Source organism: Lynx canadensis, chromosome D2 (genome assembly GCF_007474595.2).
Source record: "Lynx canadensis isolate LIC74 chromosome D2, mLynCan4.pri.v2, whole genome shotgun sequence".
Classification (NCBI taxonomy): domain Eukaryota; kingdom Metazoa; phylum Chordata; class Mammalia; order Carnivora; family Felidae; genus Lynx; species Lynx canadensis.
The window spans coordinates 6,268,369-6,294,370 of record NC_044313.2 but is presented as its reverse complement, the minus strand read 5'-3'; the positions used below and the strand labels follow the sequence as shown (position 1 = coordinate 6,294,370).

At 46.2% G+C, this 26,002-nt stretch overlaps 1 protein-coding gene across 1 annotated transcript in view; it reads right to left on the bottom strand.

The window, feature by feature from the left end:
* Positions 1-1,641: 1,641 nt before the first annotated feature.
* Positions 1,642-26,002, bottom strand: part of ADAM12 (ADAM metallopeptidase domain 12) — a 349,938-nt gene continuing 325,577 nt past the window's right edge. Inside the window, exons 22-23 of the mRNA XM_030334765.1 lie at positions 8,804-8,934; positions 1,642-6,633 (exon numbers count right to left, since the gene is read on the bottom strand). Of these exons, the coding sequence (XP_030190625.1) occupies positions 6,573-6,633; positions 8,804-8,934 (192 nt within the window). The 3' untranslated portion in view covers positions 1,642-6,572. The remainder of the gene's footprint in view (positions 6,634-8,803; positions 8,935-26,002) is intronic.

The window sequence follows — 26,002 nt, the reverse complement described above, 5'->3', positions numbered from 1 at the left end:
ATGGGGGGACTTTGGTCGATGAGATGTTAACGGAAATGGCTCCTGCCCCTCTGAGCAGAAGTTTAAAGAATCCCCACGTCTCTCTTCTGCCGGGAGTCCAGCTGTGACTCAGAGGGAGGCTGCACCATCAGCCCAGGGCCCCAAGGAGAGCAGAGCTGGTGCAGAGGTGGATGTGACCCGTGAGTAAGCAATAATCCTTGGGGTAAGTCACTGAAACTGACGGGTGGTTTCTTATCCCAGTGTAACTTAGCCGAAAATGACTGCTTCCGGGATCCTGTCGTACACTTGTGAGTTTAATTTTCCACAAATGACATTCGCATCTCTCAAGCCCTATGGTTTCTGGCCTTACTCAGATTCTTAAAAATTCAGGAATAGAAACTAAATCTTCTCAAACGTCTTTTCAGCGTCTCTGGTAACCCTAATAAGGCGTATTTCCCTGAAGTCTGTCGATTTGGTGACTTGATTAGATCTTAAAGGATGGAACCATCCTTCTCTTAAAATAATCTCACTGGAGATTGCAGTGGACTGCTGGATTCTTCTTGCTGGTGCTTTGTGTCTTTGCTTATTTTTTTTCTTTAATGAGATTAGTGACTTATCTTGTGTTTTAATTTTCCCAAAGAAGCAACATATGGCTTGTGTTCCGCCATTTGGAATTTATTTTGTGGCTTAACGTACAAAATTTCATATATATATATATATATATATATATATATATATATGAAACTTAATATATATAACATAATATATAATATTATATAATGTATACATAATAGTTTTATGTATGGTTCTGTGTACCTAGTTTTCCAGAAGCACTTTGAAAGAAGGCATATTCCGTATGTTTGAAGTATCCCAATTTGATATCAGTTTGATGACATTATTAACTGAGGTCTTCCAGGTACTTATTTTTTGCCTACTGGCTTTGATGTGGGTGAAAGGTGGTAAGAGAGAGAGACCCCTTGTTACCATTCTCTAGATCTGTTTTTCTTTGTATTTTCTGCAGTTCTTTTTGAAGTTGGATTCTATTTTTCAAAAATTCATAAATTTCCATTAAACTTAGGTTTTCCTTCTGGGTAAGTCTCATGTCCACATTTCTACCCCCGCATGCTTGTGTTTTTGAATTTCTCCCCTTTGTAAATAAGGTGACTTGAAAAAATTATTTTGCTCGGTTATACACTTGACATTGTTCAAAACGAGTGTCTTGTCCTCCTCCCCTCTGTGTCTGTTTAAAGACACCTTTCTTGTGCCATCACCTGACTGGTTTGTGTAGACTGGCAGCCCCTGTCCCCTGCCCCCCCCCCCCCCCGCCCACTCATTTTAGTGTCTTATGTACTGTTCCAGAATTTCCTTGTGCCTCTTTAAGTGGGTGAGATTATAGACATTTTTTTAAACTTTATTTTTGAGAGAGAACAAGAGCAGGGGAGGGGCAGAGAGAGAGAGGGAGAGAGGATCTGAAGCGGGTTCGGCACCGACAGCAGTGAGCCCGATGTGGGGCTCGAACTCACGAACCTTGAGATCAGGACCCGCCCTGACGCTGGACGCTCCCCCAGCTGACCCACGCAGGTGCCCCTAGTCACGTTTTTCCACACGAGGGTTTCCCTTTCCCCATTTTTGCAACGTTGTCAGTAACGAATGAGACACGTCTTTACATTTACTGTATACCATTTATTGGATATAATATTCTTAACAAGAACTTTTTCTATGGAAATAGCAGGTTGTCACCTGTAGAGCCCCAGTATGAGAACTGTGTACAAAAGTAACAGACTGTAACATAAAAGGTATGTGAAAAAAGTCAGCAAACCGAAGCATTATAAATGGATGAAGCACTATGAAATTAATGGACTGGTTTGTTGAGAAGCGGTAACTTTGTACTGTGCCGAACAGCCTATAGCCACGAGTTAAAAAGACTTGGACTTAACGGTGTGCCACGGGCCTTCCTGACACCCTCCCAATCTGACCTAAGAGAAGGTCAGAGAACAATCTGCTCTGCCATCGCTTGTCCTGCTGGGACTGTTAGAGGGTTTTCTGTCTTTCTCATTTGATGCTTTTTTTTTTTTTTTCCCCTATCACTGCCCTACTTAAGTACTTGCTTATAGGCCATGAACATAGATGTTTTTCGGTTTCCTTGTAAAACTAAAAAGATCACAAGGTATTTATTATTTTGCCTGGATTTGAACTGTGCTTCAACTGAGGACTAAATTATTTTATGGAAGGAGACCCACGGGGGGGGGGGAGGGGGGAGCCTAGAAGACATGTTTTTTTGCAGATGATGTGGAAGGTCAGGGTGGGTTCCAGAATATTCTACCTGAAAGAGCTGAATCCACTGAGCATTCCTTTCAGTGTGTGGTAAATCTCCTGGCTGTCACTGCCCACGATGGACTGCTATCGCGATTCTATACGCGCTGTTTCTTCTCCTAGGTTTTCCTCACATGCAACACTCATGGCTGGACTGGCTGCTGTCGCTGCTGTCCCAGGAGTAAAGAGGGGATTTTCATCCACGTGGAGGTAGATTGCTTCTGGAAGCATCCTCAGTGCCCGGAACTGGTTCTTAGCCCGGGGCTTACCACTCTTTCTTAGAGTGTTACTCGTATCGCTATCAGAGGTTCCAAAGTAGGTTTTAAAGGGACAGATGTCAATAGGGACTGGAGAGGGTGCCCAGGGAATCGTGCCATCCTAGACAGACGGATGTTCTGTGGCACGATGTTGCCTGGAAGGGGGACTCTTGCTGGGTTCAGAGCTGGGGGCATAGCTGGTGGGCTTGTGCCGTGCTGACACTCTGGAGAAGGCTGGGCTCGTGGGGGTAGTGACGCAGTGTCACGGTCCCCGCTTTGGGCGACCCAAAGTAGCTATGACCACAGCAATCTGTCACCTTGGAGGGTCCTCTGGAAAAGAGGCTTGCCTCTAAGTGATGAGAAGCAAACAGATGGCGTAGCCTCCTCTGCCTTGTGTCCAGATGTGTTCACGGGCCTGCTCCTGAGTCGTGGGGGGAGGAAGTGTGGCAGCCTAGGGCCGGCCTCCGTGGGGTGGGGGGCGGGGGGCCATGAAACAATGGTACCTGCACTGTCCCCCGCCCGCCAGCCATAATGTATGAAGTCTGCAGCTTGAGAATCACGCCTGGGGGTCAGCAGCTGGCTGCGTGAGACTTCTGGGGAGGGTCGGTATGACGTTTATCCGGGTCACTTGTGGTTAGCTGGGGTCCTACCGACAGCAGTGAGGACGGATCTCCGCCCTGGGCCGGCTGCTCCCAGAACACTGGAGAGGGAGCCCCGCCCCCCAGCACATGTTTAACATGAAATCAGCCTCACGAGCAAAGTGTGCGAAGGGTCAGTTTGCACGAGAAGGCTGCGGCCGCCTGCCCAGGCATCTCGTCCTTTCCGTTGTCAGGGTCTCATTGGCTCAGAATGCTAATTTAGTAAACATGAACGGAGAGACGACAGGAGGGGGCCGGGGCCTTCTCAGCTGGCCTAGCACCAGGGGGGATCACAGGCTCCTAAGGACAGCTTGTCACTGATCAGAGCATTAGCTGCTTTTCTTTTAGGGGATGCATTGATGTGTTGTATTGATTTGCCAGAGAACGAGGGCCTATGGGTTCAAGCCTGAGAACTCATACTAAAGTTAAGAAGGCATAAAAATGTCCCCTCGGAGACCAGTCAGGAGTATTTATTCTCATGTAGTTTAATTTGTTGCTTTTGTGGTTTCTGTGACGTCATCCCACATGTGTAAGCTGGAAAAATTCACACTGGGAAGTATAACCTCCGTATGCATATTTTGACAATGGAAAATGTTATGCATTGTTTCTCTTGGTTGCTACCCATCTGATTCCATGTGTCAGGAAAACAAACTGTTACCAAAAAACTCAGGAGATAAACTCTTAAACAGAATGCCTGGAAGATTAGCCATCTATTTTCCAGTAAGTGGGGTCAGAGGACTACACGTATAACGAGACAGGGGAAGAAAAGTGACCACCCTCAGGGCCTACTTCGTGTCTAGACACGTTGGATTTCTCAGTGACAGCCTTATAAACTCCAATCAACTCTTATTCATGCCTATAAAACTTTAAAAACATATTAAAAAAATAGACTGGCACTGAAATAGAAATATTGATTTTTGTTGCCATCATCTATAAGGCTATAAAAAGGGGGGGGGGTTCATCTTTCCCCCATCCCCAAAATACCTGGCTCTTCTCCTGTGTTCTATTAAAATGGAAGTTATTGCTAAATAGAATTCTGCATCTTGGGAATACTGTTCCTTTAATAATATCTGTATATTGTAAGGGGATGTTAGGTTTAAACAAGTATCCAGAAATAACGTGTATGGCTCTGTAAAAGCAATTACTACTATAGAGATACAAATGTGTCATCAGCTGCAGCTCCTAAATGGCCATCGATGACATTGTGTAAGATCACAGCGTTAACCTTTTTTAATACCAGGCTATTCCTGGTTCTCTGAAATGGAAGCACAGGAATTACAGTTAAGGACAAAAAAAACAAAACAAAACAAAAACGAAACAAAACCCCCCAAACAAAAAAACCCCAAAAAACAAAATTCACACCCTCTTCCTCCCATAGGAGGAGGGGCTAAAATGACAGATCCAAGGGTTTGGGCATCTGTAAAGGCAATACCCACATAATGCACCATAAAAATTCTGTAAACTTTTCACTAGCATCGGGTTTGGCCTTGATACAATTACTAAGTGTAATATCAGTTACCGTAATTCTGTAGGTACTCATCAGCAGTAACATTTTCTAACATGGCTTTACCTTTTTCAGAAATTAATAATTGATACAGATGCATGCTGTAGGAGTTGGAATGTTTTAGCGCTGGGCTCCCTTTTGTGTTTGTGACATGGCTTTATTTAGTTTATCCGCGATCGTGATTACCATGTTGCCTAGATACGGTGGGGGAACACGGGGAGAGTTCACTGCAGTCTTGTTTTCTGGAAGGCAAACTGATTCTTGGTATATTTGGTCTCTCTGCTTCAAGGCCTGGAAAAACCGTTGAAATGACCCCAGTTGAAGTCTTCATCACAAAACACTCAGAGTGAATTACAGAACTGTTGTCAATTGCCTTCCAGTGTCAAAACGAGTCACATATGACCCCACTAGAAGACAGAGGCATAATGGCATTTTACCTCGTCTGAGTATTTTTGTCATTTTCATGCCATTAGATGCAGGCAGCTTCAAGATCCTGTGGAGAAATGGCTCCCCAGTCAGACATTTGAAGAGTAAAAGGTTAAAGGGGACGCGGCCCAAGAATGCATTTCATGAATATTTAGGATTAGGAAATTGATTTCCTCATCACATTCTGTGCCGCTCAACAGGTAGGTTGCAAATGTTTATACTAAAAATATCTTTTCGAGATTCCTGCGGCCAAGCTGGGAAAATAGAATGCCCCCCTAAATAACTTACGAGTAACTTAGGATTCTTTGTCCTAGACGAACGGCAGACGCAGGCTGCCTCATGGCATCCATTCGGTTGTAGTTTTTGCAGGCATACGGAGTCTGCCCAATTTTTAATAAGTTTGAACCTTGCAATAAAAGATTTTTATCTACAGGATTGATTCGCTCGAGCTCGTTACTGGTTCACAGCTGAAAATAGTTACGGTCCCATGGAAAGCCTCATCCATCCGTCTGAACACAGAATCACTGTATCACGGCCGAGAAGACAAGGTGGTAATTTGCTCAGCGCCAAACCGTACAGGGAGGGATGCACGTTTGTGGTGCCTGGGCAGGAGCCTCCTCGTAGAAACGCCACCTTTCCCCATCTAGATAAGACGCGGAGGCCAGCACTGTGCGGAGGGCAGTGTTTCTGCAAAGCCACTGTCTTTGCCTGCCCTCCAAATGTGCTCACGGCTGGTGAGCTCACGGTCAAGTTTCTGCCTGGCCTCCTGTGTTCCAGGCTCTGTCCTGGGGCGGCCACACCTTAAAATTCCTTCCTGCAACTCGGGTTCTCTTCCAAGCTTCCTGGCCCCAAGCCAGATCCTTCCCTGCTCTCCTGGAAGTTCAAGGTGTAGCCGCTGGTGGGCGGGGCCAGGGTCTCCCCGACAGCCACACCCAGCCTGGACTCCAAGCCCCTGGCTCTAGCTCGAGATCAGGGTTTCCAGAGAATCACTCAGCATTCATTCTACCTGGGGTCTCCTGGGCTGTGTCTGTGCCATAACCACAGCCACGCATGGTTGGGGAATGGTTCTTCGATAAAACCTCGATCGGAAAGTGAACCTCCTGTCCAGAAGCCCATAAAGCATGATGTTTCAAGTTCACTAAACTACTGAAAGCACACAAGCCTTCCTTCCGTGGAAAACTCAGTGATGGTAAAAATGCCTCCCACAGCGCACTGCACTGTAACAAGCATTTGGCATAAATTAATAATTTACAAGTACCTGAGCAAGTATACAGAGCACCATAGCACAGCACAGCACCGACGGCAGTAGCTCCAAGTTCTCAAAATAATGGTGTTTTAAACATTAAAAAAAAAAAAATTCTAAAAGTTGGTACAAAAACACAGGACTCCCAACTGGAGTTGAAAGATAGTGCAAACTTCTGTCTTCACTGTTGAAAAAAGATGGCGACTTGCTTCTCACTTCGCATAGGCAGCGTGGGTAGGTCTGGGCACTTGACGTGGGTGTTTCGGAGCGGGTCTGCAGCGAGGGAAGAGGAAACGAGAGGGTGGGTGGAGGCCTTGGAAATGGCTTTTGTGGGTATACAGATGTCTGCAGTTGGGTGTCTTTTCCTGCCCTTCGCTGAGCCTTTGGGAGCAGACCTCCTCCCCCCACCCCTTCCCCCCCAAAGAGGGTTGCAGGTCACATCCGGGACCTTGCTCAGGGCTGCAGGGTTGCTGGTGGTTTATGCCAGCTGGCCACCTAGGGCAGCCCTCACCGAAGCCATCCCTCCTCTCTGCAAGCAGACTCTAGAACAGTGCGCGTTCAAGAAAAATGGGAGCCACGTATGTAATGGAAAGTTTTCCAGTAATCACACGAAAAAAGTAAAAAGTAAATGAAACAACGGGGTGCCTGGGTGGCTCAGTCGGTTAAGCGTCTGTTTCTCGGTTTCGGTTCAGGTCACGATCTCAGGGTTTCGTGAGTTCGAGCCCCGCATTAGGCTCTGAGCTGTATTAGGCTCTGTGCTGACAGCTCAGAGCCTACTTGGGATTCTGTCTCTTTCCCTCCCACTCTCTGCCCCTCCCCCACACATGCTGTCTCTCTCTCGAAAAAAAAAAATAGATGAAACAAATTTTAGCAATGAATTTCATTTAACTCCATACATTCACAGTCGCAGTATTTTGATATGAAAAGGGACGGAGCACGAAGTCGTCCCCGTCCCGTGTCTGCCTGCGGGGACCTGACTGGCCCGTGCATTTCCAGGGAGCAAAGCCGGGGGTGAGGGATCCCTCCCAAATGAATGTGCAGGACATTCTTCTCCTTCAAGAGCAAGACCAAGACCAAGATGAGCTTGCCCTGGGCTCAGCGACTGGCAGAGGTGACGATGGGCCACTGCCGGATGGCCTTTACAAAGAGAGCCCTCCACTCGTCGTGTCCACGTAAAGCCGTGCTTTTCCCTTTTGAGCAAGTAACTTCAAGATGAGCACACGAAACCACAGCCAAATAACTAGGATGGTCTGCAGTCTTTCCGTATTTCTGCCCTTGAGAATTACACCACTGTTCTACCCCCTTTGACCAGAGTTATCTTTGGGATTTATTAGGCCGCTCTCTGAGGCCAACCATTTTTCCCAAGAGCGGTAATGACATCATGAACGTCTTCCCCTTTCGAGACACTGAATTATTGAGCCCAGGGCCTGGCCAACACACGACCTTTGGTTCTTTTGAGCTCATATAGCAAGCTTCCTGCCAAGGCCGGGCAGTGTATGTCCAAGGAGTGTTTTGGCTATGGGTTCGATCTACCCACTGCGGGGAAAGAGGTCGGGGGGGGTGGGGGGGGCGGCCCATGTGTAGCCTTTGTCTCTAACCACGAGCACGGAGGAGCTGCCTGGTCGCCACCCTGCATGGCGTTCCCACCGTCCAGAAACAGCTGCACGTAACCTCCAGAGCACAGTAAAATGTAAGAAAAAAATTGTGAGCATTTATTACATTTGTTTTCACCTAACTTCTATCATGAGAAGTTATGCATAGCTATTTAAATAGGGGCTCGGTTTAATACCCAGCTCGCAAAATTCCTGGAAATTGATTAGCTCTCAAAAAGCAGTGTGGGTCCGCCCCGGCCCACGGCCCCTTCAACTCCCCTGGGTCAGGAGGCTGCCTTCCCGTCCTCTGGGACAGGGTGAGCGGCGGCCACAGCTGGGGTTTCGTTAGTTGTGTGGAGAAGCTCCCCCTGGGTACCACGTCTTCGGGAGCTAACGCCTCACGCCCTCCTTATTCACCTGGGCCCCTCCAAGCTCACCTCCTTTCTCGGGACCGCAGGGGTCGGGCAGAGTTTGTGCGGGTTGAAGACTGTGTTGGAGGCGTGCTCAGCCTTCGTGGGATCATGCCACTTGGAAGCCGTTAATGTGCAACCCTTTGGGGGACAGGGCCTGGCCCCTATCCGGTTCCACTTGATCTTGGTTTAATCTCTTAGGGACACTGGGGCCCTTGCTAGAAGCCGCATGGGGATCCTGGGGAGTAGAAGCTCATGATGGCCTCCGGGTAACGCTCCTCTCTACCTTTGCATCGGTTTAATGCTGTTCCCAGGTACCAGAGGTAGAGAGAGCCCGGCCTATGCCATCAGACCCATGTCCTGACAGGGGGTGGAAAGCACCGGGGGGTGTGGGTGCCCCACATGGTTGTGGGGAGAAAGAGGCCCGGCTGTTACACCAACCTGAGCGGCACCAGGCAGAGCCCAGACTCCGGCTGCCCCAGGGCCCTGGCGGAGGGGCTGGTGAACCGGGAGGTCTTACTCAAAGGATCTGCAGGCAGAGGCTTCTGAGGAGGGTTTGGCTTCCGAGTTCCCTGCAATAAACCACAGAATTATGATCATATGATCACCCGTCTCCGTGAACTGGGACACGACCTTGACTTCAGAAGTGGGAAACAGAGCGTGTAAGCAGGTGCTAGGCCACACAGTTCTCACGTCCAGAATAAACTTTCTGAACACCTTCTCTCCCTGTACAAGTTGTTGATCTGTGTTAATCTCCTTGCCAACATCTGCTCTGACATTTCAAAGGTTTAGCCACAGCATCGCATAGTTGCACACACTCAAATGAGGGTCTTCGGATGGCACACCAGTCACAGGCCTCGGGGGTGCCGTTGACACTGGCGTTTCTGGGCCAGCGCTACCCACAGGATGTAAGCTTTCCTGTGTCCTTAAGCTTCCTTTCGATCTGTAAAGGCCTAAAATCAGAGATTGGTGAAAAATCTCGTTTAACGCCATTTATTTAAATTTCCCAGAATCTTGTAACAGAACTCCTTCAACTCTGGATGAAGTCGCCAACTTTTCGTCACTATGGGGTCCGAATAGCAAATGTTGATCCAGATTGAACGAAATGCACTGAAATTCTACCAAAATCCTTAGTTCAAAGAATCACAAGCTCACATGGAAAGGGATGCTGAGAAGGAAAATCCAAGACCAAGTGTTTTGAGGGACAAGTGTAACTCTATAAGGAAGAGAACAGAAAGGTGTCACGTTGATCAGAGCCCAACGAGGGAGCCAGCAATAGAAGAGCGAGCATGAACTTGGGCATTACATTGGGTTTTATTCAGAGACAGATGCTTTGGGACTGTGTCGGCCACTTGCCAACTCGAAACCTACCTCAGAGCATTGTCATGTAGACTAAAAAAAAAAAAAAAAAATGCAGGGCACCTGGGTGGCTCAATTGGCTAAGTGTTTGACTTTGGTTCAAGGTCATGATCTTCCAATGCATGAGTTTGAGCCCTGTGTCGGGCTCTGTGCTGACAGCCTGAAGCCTGGAGCCTGCTTCAAAGTCTGTGTCTCCCTTTCTCTCTCCGTTCCTTCCCTGCTTGTACTCTGTCTCTCTCAAAAATACACATTAAAAATTTTTTTTAACATAATGCCTAGGAAGCTCCCAGAACATAATTATTAATAACATAATAATGAGCCTTCCCTCAGGCCACAAATTTTAACATGCTTAAGGGAAATAATCAGAGAAACAAACAGTAAAACCAAGGGTTTTCAGGGGACTCTTTCCCTGGTTACCCTGAGGAAAGGGGGGACAGAGGGATACCTGGGGTGGGAAGTCATTTTAGGTGTTGACAGTTCCCTCCCCTTGGCCCATGGTGGACACAGGTGCCGAGACACCTTCTTCTCTGGTGTTTGTGGCCTAGAAGCAGTCACAAATGCACCGAAGGCTTACAGGAAACTTTGCTAGGACCCAAGGGAGACGGGACATCCTAATAAGATGATCTACCTTACTGTCCTATGCCATCCTTCCAAGACCACTCCAGATGATTTAGAAACCCTCGACTTGAATTTCTCACAGCACCCATCCCATTAAAATGACGTTTCCTCAGCACACGGAGCTCAGTTGAATGCAAACGTATCACCGGCATGTAGCCCATCTTTGTAAGCGAAGGTAGCAACCCCAGAAGCGTGTGTGGAATCACAGCCGTATGGAAAATACGCCAAGTTGAAACAATGAGCAATGGGCCAGTGACCAAGGGAAAGACTTGAAAGTGCCATTTCTATACCAGCTCACGTGAAAAGAAACAAACTAAAGCAAATGCCTTGACTAGGCATAAAGACCGTCTAACGTGCCTGAGAACTGGAGCACTGGAGCCAGGCTGGTGGTTTATTTGGCCAGGCTCTGCAAACGCAGGTGTTACTTAGCCTCTGGAAGTTGCGGAGAGGGGATGCTAAGAGTGTCTTCCTCCTGACATTGATGTGAGGAGTGGGAGACGCTACCTATAAAGCAATTAGCACAGGTGCTACTGCTATAGCCTAGCTATTACTGATGGAGTCAATTTACCATCTAAAAGTACCGTCATCTTACCGCCAAACTTTGGGTCATGAACTATGGGAATAACGCAAGCCCCGCTTCCTGTAAGATGGCAGAAAACCACGGGCAAGATATTAGTGTGTGACGTACAAGTGAATGCACGCACCTATAAAACGGAAAGGCTCTGAGGTTTAAAGGATTCATTCCTAAGTGAGACTAGTTTTGCTGCGAAGAATGAATGAGTATCTGGTCTTGGTAATAAAGATAACGTCGGGTTTTTACGGCAGTGCTGGAGAAAAAGTGAGATCCATGTTCTAATGCATCGTAATGCATTTGGCTCTATCATGGAAACTTAGGACATAATTAGCTTGGCCATTCATCCTGGTTTGTTTGGGACATTCGCAATTTACATTCATGGCCTTAATTATTAATCGCAACTCTCAGATAGGTCCTGGTTTAGAGGATAAATTGGTTGGTCGCCATAGTGACCAAAGCCCCAACAGTGGAAATGCTGATTGAAATGTTGATCAAACCCTGGGGTCCGCGAGGCTGCAGTCCGCTCTGAAATTGGTCCCGCTCACAGATGCTGTCTAGGTGAGATGCCCGCTTGTTACCAGGGCCAAACTGGCACAGGGGAGCAGTGGAGTCAGTGCAAGACGAAGGCAGCCTCCCTTTTTAAGGTATCGGAATATCTCTAATAGTTGGGGGGAGGCATTAGCTGCACAGGCTGGGACCGTGGAGGCAGGGGTAGAATTCCCATGCTGCCTTTTAGGCATTGCTCTTCATGCTGCCTTTACCTGAGCCTAGGTTTTCCAGAAAAGTCCAGTCTGGCCATGAAGCATCATCAGAACGGAGTGGAGAAAGGACTCCAGGCCAGGTTGTACACACTCAGTAAACATTAGGTTTACTAATTGTTTACTAATGTAAACAATAGGTCCCATAGACCTATTCTCATGTCATTTTTAGAATTTTATTTTTAAAAATATTTTAATGTTTATTTATTTTGAGAGAGAGCGAGCGAGCATGAGGGGAAGAAAGAGAGGAGGAGAGAGAATCCCAAGCAGGCTCCGTGCTCTTAATAAGGAGCCTGATGCAGGGCTCGGACACACAAACTGTGAGATCGTGACCTGATCCGAAATCAAGAGCTGGATGCTTAACCAACTGAGCCACCCTGGTGCTCCAGGCCTATTTTCCTTTTAAACAAAATCAGGAATTCAGACCCCCATGTCTCTCCCTTTTCAACTTCCAGATACTGGAGGAAAATCGAGATATGCTATAAAGTAGAATCGTCTCATCTCTCCATGTTTGTTCATGTGTTAGCGGCAGCTACACATTTCAAAGTTTTTAGAGGGTTGAGAACAAATTTTTAAATCCAACGGGAGCCCTCTGCCTTGACCATCATCATAAAGAATTCTCAACTGTTATCAACCTCCGCGTAAGCGAGAGTAAATGCGTCCTGCATATCCAGAGACCTCTCCACAGGAAGGTCAGATGTTATCACAGGAAGATGCGAGAGACGCCCCTGATGCTGACACCGGGCCAGGGGCAGCGTCAACCCCACCATCCATACTCGGGCTCTCCGGCTCTGTGAGGAGTATGCTTCAAGATGACTCCAAGGATAGCCGGTTCTCAGGAAAATGTGCAATACCTTTTCTTTCTTCAGAAAAAGCAGGGGTCTTGACAAATCTGCTTTCAACACTTACACCTGTCTGTAAGGTGACCCTTCTTTCTGAAGCTACCTGGAAACAGTCAAGTAAAGGCACATAAAGGGGCAATACTCCATCTCCGAGGAAACCTTACAACCCCAAACAAATACATATGAAAAGGGTGCCAAGTGTCCAGCAGCCTAGGGTGAGCAAAGGCCAAGAGAAAGGAGAGCGTGGCCCCAGTGGCCAACCTGATGGAGCATTGAGAAGAAAACCAGCTCCCCCTTGCTTGGGACAGGCGTGGGGAGGAAGCAGGTACTGCGAAGTGTCCAGGGTGAATACGCAGCAGTGTAGACAGGCCCAGCCATCAGTGCAAGCCTGCAGCAGGGCCGGGGCCCGCAGAGTCTATGCTGGAAGCAGGGAAGGCCAGACCGCTGTCATCCCGCAAAACCCTGAGCAGTGGCCTAGACTTCCCCTCAGTTGTCCTGCGACTGGTTTTCCAGGAAGAACTCCCCACCTTTCAGGAGTTTGGACACACTAGGAAAAGGAAGACAAGCTAAGTACCCACCCTGCCAAAATGTATCTGCACAGAAATGAAAAGGGAGGTGGTGAAACTCAAAAGAAAAGGGGAAGAGAAAAATAAAACAATGAAACCCAAGGATGAAGATAGTACTGAGCAAAGGGCTGTGAAGGTCCTGAGGGAAATGAAGAAAAGTTCAAGGGGGTTCAACAGTAAAATGCAGACCATAGCAAAGGCTACACAGCATATATATAAATGGTGTCACTTAAGGGATCTGAGTAGAGATAGAAAAAAAATACCTAGATTTTGTAAAAACCTTTCTGAGAGAAAGAGTGTCAAATCTATGGATTAGAAGGGCACACCATTTCCCTGGGGGAATTGAATCAGACTCTTCAATATTAAGACACAACCTATTGAAGTTACTGGACAGCCCGGTACAAAATCATATCACTTAAAAGGGCAGAAAAAAGCCAGCTTCTGATTTCTCCAGGGAAGACTGAAGAAGCCCATGTGTAAGAGTTTGGGAAAAACTAAGTGTGATCCATTAATTCTATATGCAAACTATTGCTGAAAAATGAAAGCAACAGTCAAATGTCTTTGAGCATTTGAGCAAAGCTTGAGCAAAGCTGCTGAGAATACACTTTTCTAGAGCTCTTGTAGAAGGATGTACAACAGACTGGACACCAGCTAGCCAGGAAAGGAATGGATAGGTGGCACAAAAGATCATCACTGAGCATTGAATCCTTTCAGTGTAGACCTGAGTCTAACAAAATCGTGGCAATTATGGGTATAGAACGGAATGTCACAAACCAGGATAATGGAGACACTATAGAACTAACCACAGTTGGGAACTGAGTCTCCCAGTTCTGGTAACATGGCAGGCTGGTTATTTTGACCTATTCTCTCTCTAAAACCACTGAAGTTGTTGGATGAAATATATTTAATTTTTTTTCTTTAAAGCAACAAAGAGCTACAAGATAGTGAGATATCAGCAGGTCAGCATCTAACTGGAAGCAGCAGCTAGGAGTGGTAAGTATCAGACAGATGCTGAGAAGGCATCTGCCAAGTTAGGAAAACCTAAGTTTTGATTTTGATACCCTTTTATGGTGAGGGATGCAGGAGTCAAAGGTCAGCACCAGCCCAAGTTTAATAGGAAACTATTCCCTTCCCAACCTTTCCACTCTAAAGCCGGGCTCTGCAAAGACTCTACCTCAGGTAAGAATGTTTTGGAAGTGAACGCACGGTATTGCTTATCCCTAGGAGACTGTAAGGAGGGTTCCCTTGGTGCTAAGGCAGATCAATGTAGGAAAATAAACCTCTAACCACAAATTGTGCTTGAGGACCCGAAGCTGAAATCACATTACCTGGGTGGTCACTAAGTCCCCAGCCATTTAAAGGGACCTCAAACTGAGAATGCCTCCAGGGCACCAGGCAGAGGCAAAATACATCCTCTCCAGGGGGTCACACCTTCATCCTAGATCTCAAAGAACTCTCAGAGAGTTTTCCAGATAATTTTCCAGAAAAATGAGCAGCTCATAGTAAAAAAATTACCAAGCACGTGAAGAAGCAAGGAATTGTAAAGGAAACCCCAGGAGTGACACACTCAGAGACTTCAGATTTTGGAGTTATTGGAACAAATTTTCTATGTTTAAGGAAATGAAAAACAAGCCTGAATATATGAATAATAAAGAAAATTTCTAGAAACAAAAAAGTAAAATATAATTGTACCAAAGATAATAAAATACCTAGGAATAAACTTTACCAAGGAGGTAAAAGACTTGTACTCTGAAGACTATAAAACACTGATGAAAGAAACTGAAGATGACACAAACAAATGGAAAGGTATACCATGCTCATGGATTGGGAAGAATACTGTTTATAAAATTTTTTTCTCTTTATTTATTTTATTTTATTTTTTTTAAATTTTTTTTTCAACGTTTATTTATTTTTGGGACAGAGAGAGACAGAGCACGAACGGGGGAGGGGCAGAGAGAGAGGGAGACACAGAATCGGAAACAGGCTCCAGGCTCTGAGCCATCAGCCCAGAGCCCGACGCGGGGCTCGAACTCCCAGACCGCGAGATCGTGACCTGGCTGAAGTCGGACGCTTAACCGACTGCGCCACCCAGGCGCCCCCCTCTTTATTTATTTTTGAGAGACAGAGGCAGAGTGTGAGCAGGGGAGGAGCAGAGAGAGGGAGACACAGAATCCAAAGCAGGCTCCAGGCCCTGAGCTGTCAGCACAGAGCCCGACATGGGGCTCAAACCCACGAACCGCGAGATCATGGCCTGAGCCGAAGTTGGATGCTCAACCGACTGAGCCACCCAGCCGCCCCGAATTAATACTGTTAAAATGCCCATACTACCCCAAACAATCTGCAGATTCAATGCAATTCCTATAAAATTATCAATAGCATTTTTCACAAACTAGAATAAATAATACTAAACTTTGTATGGAACCACAAAAGACCCTGAATAGCCAAAGCAACCTTGAGAAAGAAGAACAAACCTGGGGGTGCCACAATCCAAGATTTTAAGATATACTACATCAAGCTATAATAATCAAAACCGTGTGGTACTGGTACAAAAATGGACACACTGATCAATGGTATAGAACAGAGAACTCAGAAATAAACCCATGCTTATCTGGCCTATCTATTGACAAAGGAAGCCAGAATAATCAATGGGGAAATGAGTCTCTTTAATAAATGGTGCTGGGAAAACTGGACCACTTTCTTATACTATACACAAAAATAAACTAAAAATGGGTCATAGACCTAAATGTGAGACCTGAGATCATAAAACTCCTAGAAGAGAACAAAGGCAGTAATCTTTCTGACACTGGTCTTAGCAATATTTTTCTAGATATGTCTTCTCAGGCAAGGGAAGCAAAAGTCAACTATTGGGACTACACTCAAATAAAAAGTTTTTGCACAGCAAAGGAAACCATCAACAAAATGAAAAGGCAACTTACTGAGTGGGGGAAGATATTTGCAAAAGACATATCCAATAAGGAGTTATATCCAAAACATATAAAGAACTTATACAACTCAAAACCAAAAAAACCTACCAAAACTCGGGCAGAGGACTTATAGACATTTTCCTAAAGAAGACATACAGATGACAAACAGACACATGAAAAGATGCTCAACATCACTGATCACCAGGAAAACGCAAAACAAAACCACAGTGAAAAAAACCCACGATGAGATACCACTGCACGTCAGAATGACTAGTATCCAAAAGATAAGCAATAACAAGCATTGGTGAGGATGTGGAGAAAAAGGAATCCTCCTGGACTACTGGTGGGAATGTAAATTGGTGCAGCCACTCTGGAACAGTATGGAGGTTTCTCAAGACATTAAAAATAGAAATACCATACAAGGGGTGCCTGGGTGGCTCATTCGGTTAAGCATCTGACTCTTGGTTCTGGCTCAGGTCATGGTCTCATGGTTCGTGGGATTGAGCCCCACATCAGGCTCTGTCCTGAGAGCGCAGAGCCTGCTTGGGATTCTCCCTCTGCCCCGCCCCTGCTCATGCTCTTTCTCTCAAAATAAATAAACTTAAAAAAACCCCATATGATTCAGTAATTCTACTACTGGGTATTTATTTACCCCCCCCCCCAAACCCCAAAACACTAATGTGTAAAGACATATTCACGCCTATGTTTATTGCAGCATTATTTACAATAGCCAAGATAGGGAAGCAACTCTGTGTTCATTGACAGATGAATGGATAAAGAAGATGTGGTATACGTGTACGATGGAATATTACTCAGCCATAAAAGAAGAATGAGATCCTGCCATTTGCAGCAACATGGATGGACCTAGAGGGTATGACGCTAAGTGAAATAAGAGAGAGAAAGACATATACCCTGTGATTTCACTTGTGGAATCTAAATGTGTAATCTAAAAAACAAATGACCAAAATATGCAGAAACAGATCCATGAGTACAGAGAACAAAACTGGTGGTTGCCAGTGGGGGGAGGTGGGAAGGGGGATGGGCAAAAATGGGTAAAGGGGAGCGGGAGGTACAGGCTTCCAGTTACGGAATGAATGAATCATGTGGATGAAGGGCACCACACAGGGACTACAGTCAATGGTGTAATGGCAGCGTATGGTGACAGATGGGGGCGGCACTAATGAACGTAGCCTAACACAGAGAGTTGTCAAATCACTCTGTGTGCACCCGAAACTAACGTAACATTCTGTCAACTCTACTTCAATGAAAAAGTTAAACACAGTTGAATGTAAGTACAAATTGTGCGAAGCTAACGGTACCGTTTTACCATTTGTATAAATCAAAAAACACGGCATCCTATATGTTCATTGGATATCCAGGTATGTAAAAATACCTAAAAGGTTCTATAAAAAATCAAGACCAACCTACAAAAGTGATTGCATCTGAGGCCGTCATGGTGACTTTGTACTGCTTTGTTTTTACTTTTTTTAACAAAAGGAAACGGTATGCATGTCATATCTGAGACTTAAGTAGGCGGCGATGACAATGGTTATTTCTATGTACTATAAACGTGGGTGACTCCTAGATTGTTTTCACTTTTCTGTATTTTAGACATCTTGAAAATTAATGGCAACAAAAAGAAAAATACGTTCAGCCTCTGGGCCAAAGTAAAAAACGAAAAGGGGAAGGCGTAGGTTATGTGAAAAATACAAATATTGAGAATGGTACAAATCAGAACCGATGAGCACAGATAAAAATGCAGTGTTTGGAGGGAAATTTCTAGAATTCTGTGCTTATGTGACAGCGTACGAATAAAATAAACAATAAAGTACGAATAGAAATGGAGTAAGGGTCTAGAGAGTTAGAGAAATAAACCTAAAGAAAGAGGGAAATGATCGAGATAAATGGAGAAAATAATACATTCGAAAAATGGCTAGCTATCATTTAGCAAAGACGCATTACACAGGTGCACTAATAATATTAGCTATTTTCATGTAACGATCCCAGAGCCCAGGGATGCAGGTGTGCTCTCTAGCGTGTGCTGGGGAGCAGGAGGGAGCACTACCATGGCTTGTGGAAGGCACACTGGCCCCGGGAAAGGACGAAGCAGCGAACATATGGGGTTGAGGGTAACTCAGGTGGCCCTCTGGAAAACGGGAGTTGGGTTCCTACTTCAGTTTATACACCAAAATCAGGGGCAAATGGATCAAATGTTTCAGTGAGGAAAAAAAAAAAAGATCACGGAAGAATAAGAAAGAGACAAAAATGTATTCTTTGGGAGGGCACACCTTTCTAAACATGACCGTAAGAGATGGCAGAGGAGACGAAAAGACAGTTGACAAAAAAGGAAAATAAACACAAATGGATCTTAAACCAGCAAAAAGAGGCCCGGTCTCATTTATGGGGAGAGAACCGTGGATAGCACTTATTGTTATTATTTTTTTTACCTATCATTTTGGCAAAGAGAAGCAAAATCTCTGAACACCGCGTTGGTGGGGACTTGGGGAGTAGAAATCAGCGTGACTCCCTTCGAGACTGGTCCACCTCTCAGGTCACAGGGCCTTTGAACAGCAATCATGTTCCTCAGATGTCGCCCCACAGACATCCTTGCTCACCGGACCCCAGGTCCCGGGGCAAGAGCGTGCCTCTTTGATGCAGCAAATGCCTGGAAACAACCCATGTGGACCTCAGCACAGGTTAAATAACTGAAGGGATGGCTCCACAACGAAATTCGAGGTAGCCACTGAAAAGAATGAGGCGGACCCCCGCGTCATTGCCCGGGAACAGGTGAGTGGAGGGAAGGCCAGGCTATGCCACCATTTGAGTTCCAAACAAGAATCTGCAATAAAACAAGACTGACAGCAAGCTGGCAGGTGCTGAGGGTGGCTGTCGGGCAGACAAGGTTTCTCTGCGCTCTTTTCTCCCATCTTGCGTGTGTGAAAATTTCCGAATTTTCAATAATCCCTCTCTGCAGAGAGAGACAAAGTGGCAGTGAAGCTTTCCTCTGGATCCAAAGTTGTCTAGTAACAACAACTGCTTCTGAGAAAAGAAGCCTGGAGGCAGAGGTGGGAAGGAGACCCAGAGTTTTACGAGTAACCCTTTGTACTGTTGGAATTTGTAATAATGGCTACACGTTACCTATTAACAAATGCAAAGGGTAAAACGCATCCGTTTTGTTTTTTTTCTTCAGTATAGCTCGCGCGCTTATGGGAACAGAAATGAGTGGGGACCAAACATCCCTTAGAATACTGTTACTGTGTGAATGGCTTCCCTGTCAAGTTATTTCTCTCCAGAGCGAAATGGGTGCTTCTGCGTGCAATAGATGCTTTGAAAGACATCCGATGGGTTTGTCGCGCGAAGAATTGGCGTGTGATATGAAACCAAAGAAATTTCAGTTAAGATTTCTGGAAGTACTGGGCGGGCAGGGGAGAGGTGAGCAGGAGTCCGAGACCTTGGTAGCTACATTTTAGACTCACGGGAGGAAGGGACTCAAAGTTTTATTAAGTCATGACTCGTGGAGGATGGCAGGCCCATGGGAATAACGGATACTGTGACGAGGCGTACTTTTTACTATTTAAAATTCGCATCCATTCTGCGTTCTTTCCGACGCACCTACTGTGTTCAAGGGACTGGATGTGGGTGTTTCTGCAGGTGCGTAACTCAGTCCGTGCCTTCTGAAATGGGCCAGAGAGAGTATCGAGGGAACTCCAGGCCGAGGCAGCAGGTGAGCGAGGAGACTCCCGGGAAGACTGCAGGAAAGCTCAGGGCGGAGACGGGGTTGGAGAACATCTGGGCCAAAGGGGGAAATCTGGAAAGCAGCGAGCAGGCATGGGAGGGCTCTTTCCAGCACGTTGGCTCAGCTATTAGCTTCTGGGTTGGGCCTGGTGTAATGAAGGCTTTTTATAAAGATCAGTTTCCTCGTATTTCAGCTCCCTTCCTTGGGAGAACATCTTGACAGACGGATTTCCTTTTCTCATTACACGTTGGCATTTCTGATGAGCAAGGACCTAAATCATCAGATTTCCAGGCCCCGTGAGTGCTGGTTTAAATCTCAGACACCCGCACAGGCCAGAAGGGTACAAGTCCTTATTCATTCGGATGCTGAGTTCATTCCATTGAAGGAGGACTTTGAAAGTCAGGGCTCAAGCTCTAAATTCATTTGCCTCGTGCACATCTGTATCCTGACAAAGCCCCCACGAATGAGTAGCTATTGCTTACCAGCCCGTGTGAACCGTTCAGCACTCTGTTGGGGGGGGGGGGGGGGGCTGGGGCGGGAGCGCCATTCGGAGCTTCTCGAAATAGGCCTCTCCTCCCTCCGCGGCCACTTGAGCAGAGTTTGGTTGCTTGGCAGCCTTTTCTCCGTCAGAAGAGACTGCACAAGGTTAGCTGTTCCGTTTTACAAAACACGGCTTGTCGTATGTTCTACAGACACCGACAAGGTGTTAGAGGAGGAGAAGCGTCCTCCAGAAACACCGAACCGGCAATCTCCACCGCCACCGAAAACGCACGCGGCCTTCTTCGTGTTCAACACGCAGCTCCGATGCCATCATGGTCCTGAACAAGCGCTGGTTCCGGGAAAGACCAGCGAGGACAAGAAGGACCGCGTTGTGCAAGCAAAAGGCAAGAGAAATGCACGATTCTCTTGTTGCAGACCGAAGCCTCTCCACGCTACCAGAAGGTTTCCCCCTTCCCCCCTGATCACCTTGTATCTCCGTGGCAAAGCAGGAGGGGAGATGAATGAAAGATTCCGGAGGTGCTCAGTGGTCCAAACTATGCAAACCAGAGCGGCCCTCACTGTGTAACCAGAACAGTCTCCGCTTCCTTCCCATCCAGCTACCCTCCGCTTTCAGACCGCAGGGGGCACGTGTGGCTTTGACAACGCACTGGCTTCCCCACCTCTGGGGGCCTCACTAGACAAGCTGTTTGGCCTCAGTCTGCCCCGATTCATCCCCTGTAAAATGGGGCCAAGGAAGGCATCGGCTCCGAGAGAGGGTCAGAAATGCCCGTAAAACGCTTCACTAGGAGCACCAGCCGTACGTTTGGTGTTCAATAGATGTTTGCTATTTTAGAACAACTTAAAATACAAAGAGAAAGCTCCTTATGCCAAAAAAAAAAAAAGTTAGTAAAATAACACAGACACAGACATGCACACATAAATGCATTTATACACTATTTGGTTATAGGAATAAAAACTGAAATGAATGAATCCCGTCACTGCCGTGTGGATGAAATTTGTGTCGTGCCAGAAACAGGGTTGGCAAATATTCTCAGGGGCCTAGCAGCAAAAGTCAGTCTGAGATATGGGTCCAAGCGTTCTTTTTTGGTTCCTATTGTTTTCCTCAAGAAGCTGATGTGGCTGGAAAAATAAACTCGGCCCGTCAGTTCAGTAATCTAATTCACCGATGACACTGCACGGAGGACAAGCACTGCCTAGCATTTTCCAGGAAACCAAGGACTTAAAATAAGCAAAAGTGACCCAAAACCAAATAGGACCACACATCAGCATGTATAGTTCAAATGCTACTTTAAGGGGCAAACCTTAAAATACAGACGATAACGCTAAGAGAGTGATGCTTTCGTGAAGTTCTCACTCTCCTGAAAAATGGCCCATCCCTGAATTGAAGGTGCCGCTTCTGCTCTCTTAGAATCCTGGCACGTTTCAGTTTGACAGCAGAAAATTGTGTTTCAATCTGCTGCTACTTAGCACAGCCTCTCTAGCTGTAATTTTCTGGGAGCAGAAATCTTTTTTTTTTTTTTTTTTTTCAGAAATATCTATTTCTTAGATGTGACGTTGAACATGTTTTTCTTTAAATGAATTCATTAAACTGATTCATGGGAATAAAGCGCAGAAAGGATGTCAGGGGGAAATGTCTAGAAATCTAAGGGAAACCCTGAGGGTTTAAACGTCCCTATTGGCCCATCTTCTCTTCCAGAAGCAAAATCATACACACTGGTGTTTGGCAATTAAGAACAGTCGTGTCCTCATATTTTCTGCTCTTTTGAGGGTCACACTTATCGTTACGTTCAGCTTGAATGGCTGGAGGCCCCGTCTTATGGGACAGCAGGACGCCCCGTCCGCGCCCAGACCCATCTTGGTTCCCCGCCTGGCGTCTCTGTTTCCAGCTGCTGCCTGCCTCCTCCCCCACTGGGCGTCTCCGACCTGACCCTTCAGGGTGCTACTCTCTCCCTGGACATCAGCTTCTCCTTCATTCTCCAGCCTACTGGGGACTGACTCTAGGTCACAGTGGTGATGGTGTGCGTGCTTCCCCGAAGGTTTGAGGACATCATAGGGACCAGCCCGCAGACGCAAAACTTGGTGTCAGACGTTTTCACTCCAGGGGCCCCTAGCTCACCCTGTGTTTCTGGCATCTCCCTGTCTCCTTCCTGGAAGTCAGGTCAGTTGACTTCACGAACAAAGCCTGCAGTCGAGAAAGGGCTTCTCTGGGGCACCGGGGTGGCTCAGTCGGTTACGCACCCGACTTCGGCTCAGGTCATGATCTCGCGGTCTGCGAGTTTGAGCCCCGCATTGGGCTCCACTGCTGTCAGCATGGAGCCTGCTTTGGATCCTCTGTGCCCTTCTCTCTTTCTGCCCCTCTCCTGCTTGTGTTCTTTCTCTCTCTCTCGCAATATTAACATTAAAAACAATTACCAAAAAAAAAAAAAAAAAAAAAAAGAAACTGCTTCTTTCCCTGGATTATTCTGTGCACCCTTCTGCAGCCAAGCGCTGGTCTCTCCTCTCCCGCGGCTGGTGTCTGCTCACGCCTGCCGTCTCAAGCGGCTTCTTCCCCAGAAGGTACTTTCAGACTTCTGCTCAAGACCCACACTTGCTAGGTGCTTCTATCTTCTTCCGTTAGTACACATTACTCTTTGTCTTTAAAAAATTACCATAATGGTAGAATTGACTTTTTGCGGGGGGCCGGGGAAGGGGGCAAAGCGGATTGATTTTTCACACTATTGTAGTCAGAGAAAAACCAAATAAAATATCTTCAGAACAACCATCACCAGAAGGTCTCTCAAAGCCTTCTGGGGTCCACCCACAGCCACCTCTGGAACTTCCCCCGTTTTTCTTTCCTCTTTCTTGCCTTCCAGAGTCTGAGATGAACCCTACTGGCAGCAGCAGGCGCAGGAAAAGTCCCTTGCTGCTTTGAAAGATACACGTAATATGCAAACGTATGCCTATTGGTCTGATCCCCTCAAGAATGTGTTTCCTTTAGGGCAGGGCAGACTCAATGCCACTAGAATGAGGGCATTCTAGGATGCTCCCGCCTACACATGCACACAAGGTGATCACACACCTCTGTGACCCCTTTGGTTTTCATTATTTTACCCTGTTCCCAAGCCCACTCTTTGCCTTTTGTGCTGTGGGGGATCTTGGCCGCAGTCAGCTAACAGCTAGATGAACGCCCTGGATTAGTTTCCTCCAAAATAGCTGACAGGATGAAAAGGAAGCGGAAGTTTGTTTCCTTGATCAAAGCTGAGGAGTTAGGTAGAGAAGCCTGCGTGCCGAGGGCCATTACCCCGTGAAGGAAAGGGACACAGGAAGGGCACGTTCGTGGACAAGAGACGGAGCTGATCCCAGTGTCTTACATTTGTAGAAATCAAATAGAACATTTGCTGGAGAGATCCAATGTTTTCTATAAAGAACTAATCCTTTCGATGGGACGTACATATTACGTTCATGATAACATTTTCCTTCCGGAAAGTTTGGATGGTAAGTTTGGACACACGAGACACGGCTAACCACAGTCTGTTGGTCAAGCCGTGTGGGGCAGGGCACGGGGACTCTAAGGTGCCACATGTCAGTCAGTGGATTCAATCTGTGATGCCAAGTAAGAGCCACCTCCAAATATTCGCCACACCTGCATGGAATTAATTTCAGTTTCCTATGTGTGACGGGAGAGAAAGCGTGAGCTAAATGTCTATCACATGTCTCGGAAAAGCTCCAGACACACACCAGCCTGGAGTGAGAAATGTGGATTTTTCAGTTCCTGATGTTTAAAGGGTAACATTTCCTTAGTTTCACAAAAACAGAATGGCCTTTTTGGGGGGCCTGTCTTAAAGGAAATCTTGAGGGAGTGACTTCTGTAGGCATTCGCTGCTGTCAGGAAAAAGGGATTCCAGCAAGTAGAAATATCTTGCCTCAGATCCCATGGTCTGTTAAAGACAGTCCCGGTTTGACATGGTGGACTGATAAGTTGCTTGAAGATACATAAAAAGGCTTTGTATAAGGGACTCTGTGGGGAAGAGGCTTACGGGCTCGGCAGAAATCTGAAATCCGCACACAAAATATTGAGGTGTGGCGCGTTTTCTGAAGGTTCAAAGCTTTCATCAGATCTCGAATAAGTCCATCGCCCAAAAGGTTTAGGACATGCCCACTGCCTTCCACCAACGTAAATCCACGTCAGGTTAGAAAAACAGATGTAAAAGGGCTCTCAACAGCCATCGAAACACACAGAAGAAACTGGAGGTAGATCTTGAGTGGTATTGAAACGGAAGGGGACTTTGCAAGCACAAAGAAATGGGAGAATTCACAAATACTGAATACATTTAATGTTCAAAGCTGGAAGTCCTTTTACAACCCAAAATATCATAAATAAAATTCAAAGATGAATTAGGGAAATGTTTATAATAAATTACTGGAAAAGGATACATAGTCCTCATTAAGAAAATAAACTCTTACAAATCAGGAAGAAAAACTCTCTCAAGTAGAAAAACATAGGCAAGGGGTAGGAACAGACAGTTCACAGAACAAATACAGGTGATAAATAGCAGCTGCATGTTGGAGCCGCGGGTACTAGCCCATGTCAGCCAATCCCTGCTCCTCATTTAGTGACCTCACTTTGATTGCTTGAAATTGGCCATGGTGGGATTTTTCATTATGGCAGAGAAATCGCCGAAAAATCAAGGCTTTTCGTGTTTTGTTTTGTTGACAGCAATGTAACGGCACACCATTGGTTAAGAGATGTATCAAAAGCAGTTCAAGTGTAGCAGTAATCAGAGAAATACAAAAAGAAATGAGGTCTGGACAAGATGAAATAAGCACACTACAACCTACACCTCCTGCGAATTACCTCCTGCACCTCCTGTGAATTACCACAAAAAAGTTTCGAGAAAATCCACGGAGCAACTTACAGAGACTCTGGAAGCTGGAAAAAAGTAAGCGGACTGCCTACAGACCTTAGAACCCACAGAACTACCCAATAGTGAGTTCTTGTTTTTGGTTTTGCCTTTTTTATATCCTGGCCTGGGCTCTGGAGAGGCTCCCAATCTGGAAATGCCAATGGCACCAGACCAAAAAGAGGCTCGAGGAAAGCCTGCTGTCTCTAGCCCAAAGACGTGGGAACAGGGTGACCCAGTAAGAGTGAAATGTTTTGACCATACCTGACCTTACTCTCACTCCAGGTGGGCACACAAAAGCCATCCCCTCTGCCCCCCAGCTGGGCGCCACATCTTGGAGATGGTAGAGCCCTGCCTTCCAATCCTGCTTACGATACGTGGCCACCTCTCTTCCCTGGAACAGAGACTGTGGGAGGAACTTTTTGGTGGATGTCTCATCGCCACAGAGGCCAGAATGAGGTGGAACAGCATTTTTCAATTGTGGAGAGAATAGTCAACCCAGAATTCTATATCCAGTGAAAATATCCTTCAGGATTAAAGGCGAGATAGACATTGGATGAATGAAAAGCAAAAGAACTTGTCGGCAGCAGACCTGCTTTAACAGAATAGCTAAAGAGAAGTTTTTCAGACAGAGAGGAAATGATAGTAGAAAGAAACGCAGAATATCAGGAATGAAGGAAGAAGAGAAAGGCTGGATATATAAGTAGATGTAGGAGACCACTCCTAAGTTTCCAAACTTCTGTTTGATGGTCGAAAGCAAAATTACAGTATCTGAAGTGGTTCTCAATGTACAACACGCAAGACATCGATGTGATAAAGGGAGGAAGGAGGCTAAAGACACCTTGAAGGAGGTAACGTTTTTCCACTCCACTTGAAGTGATG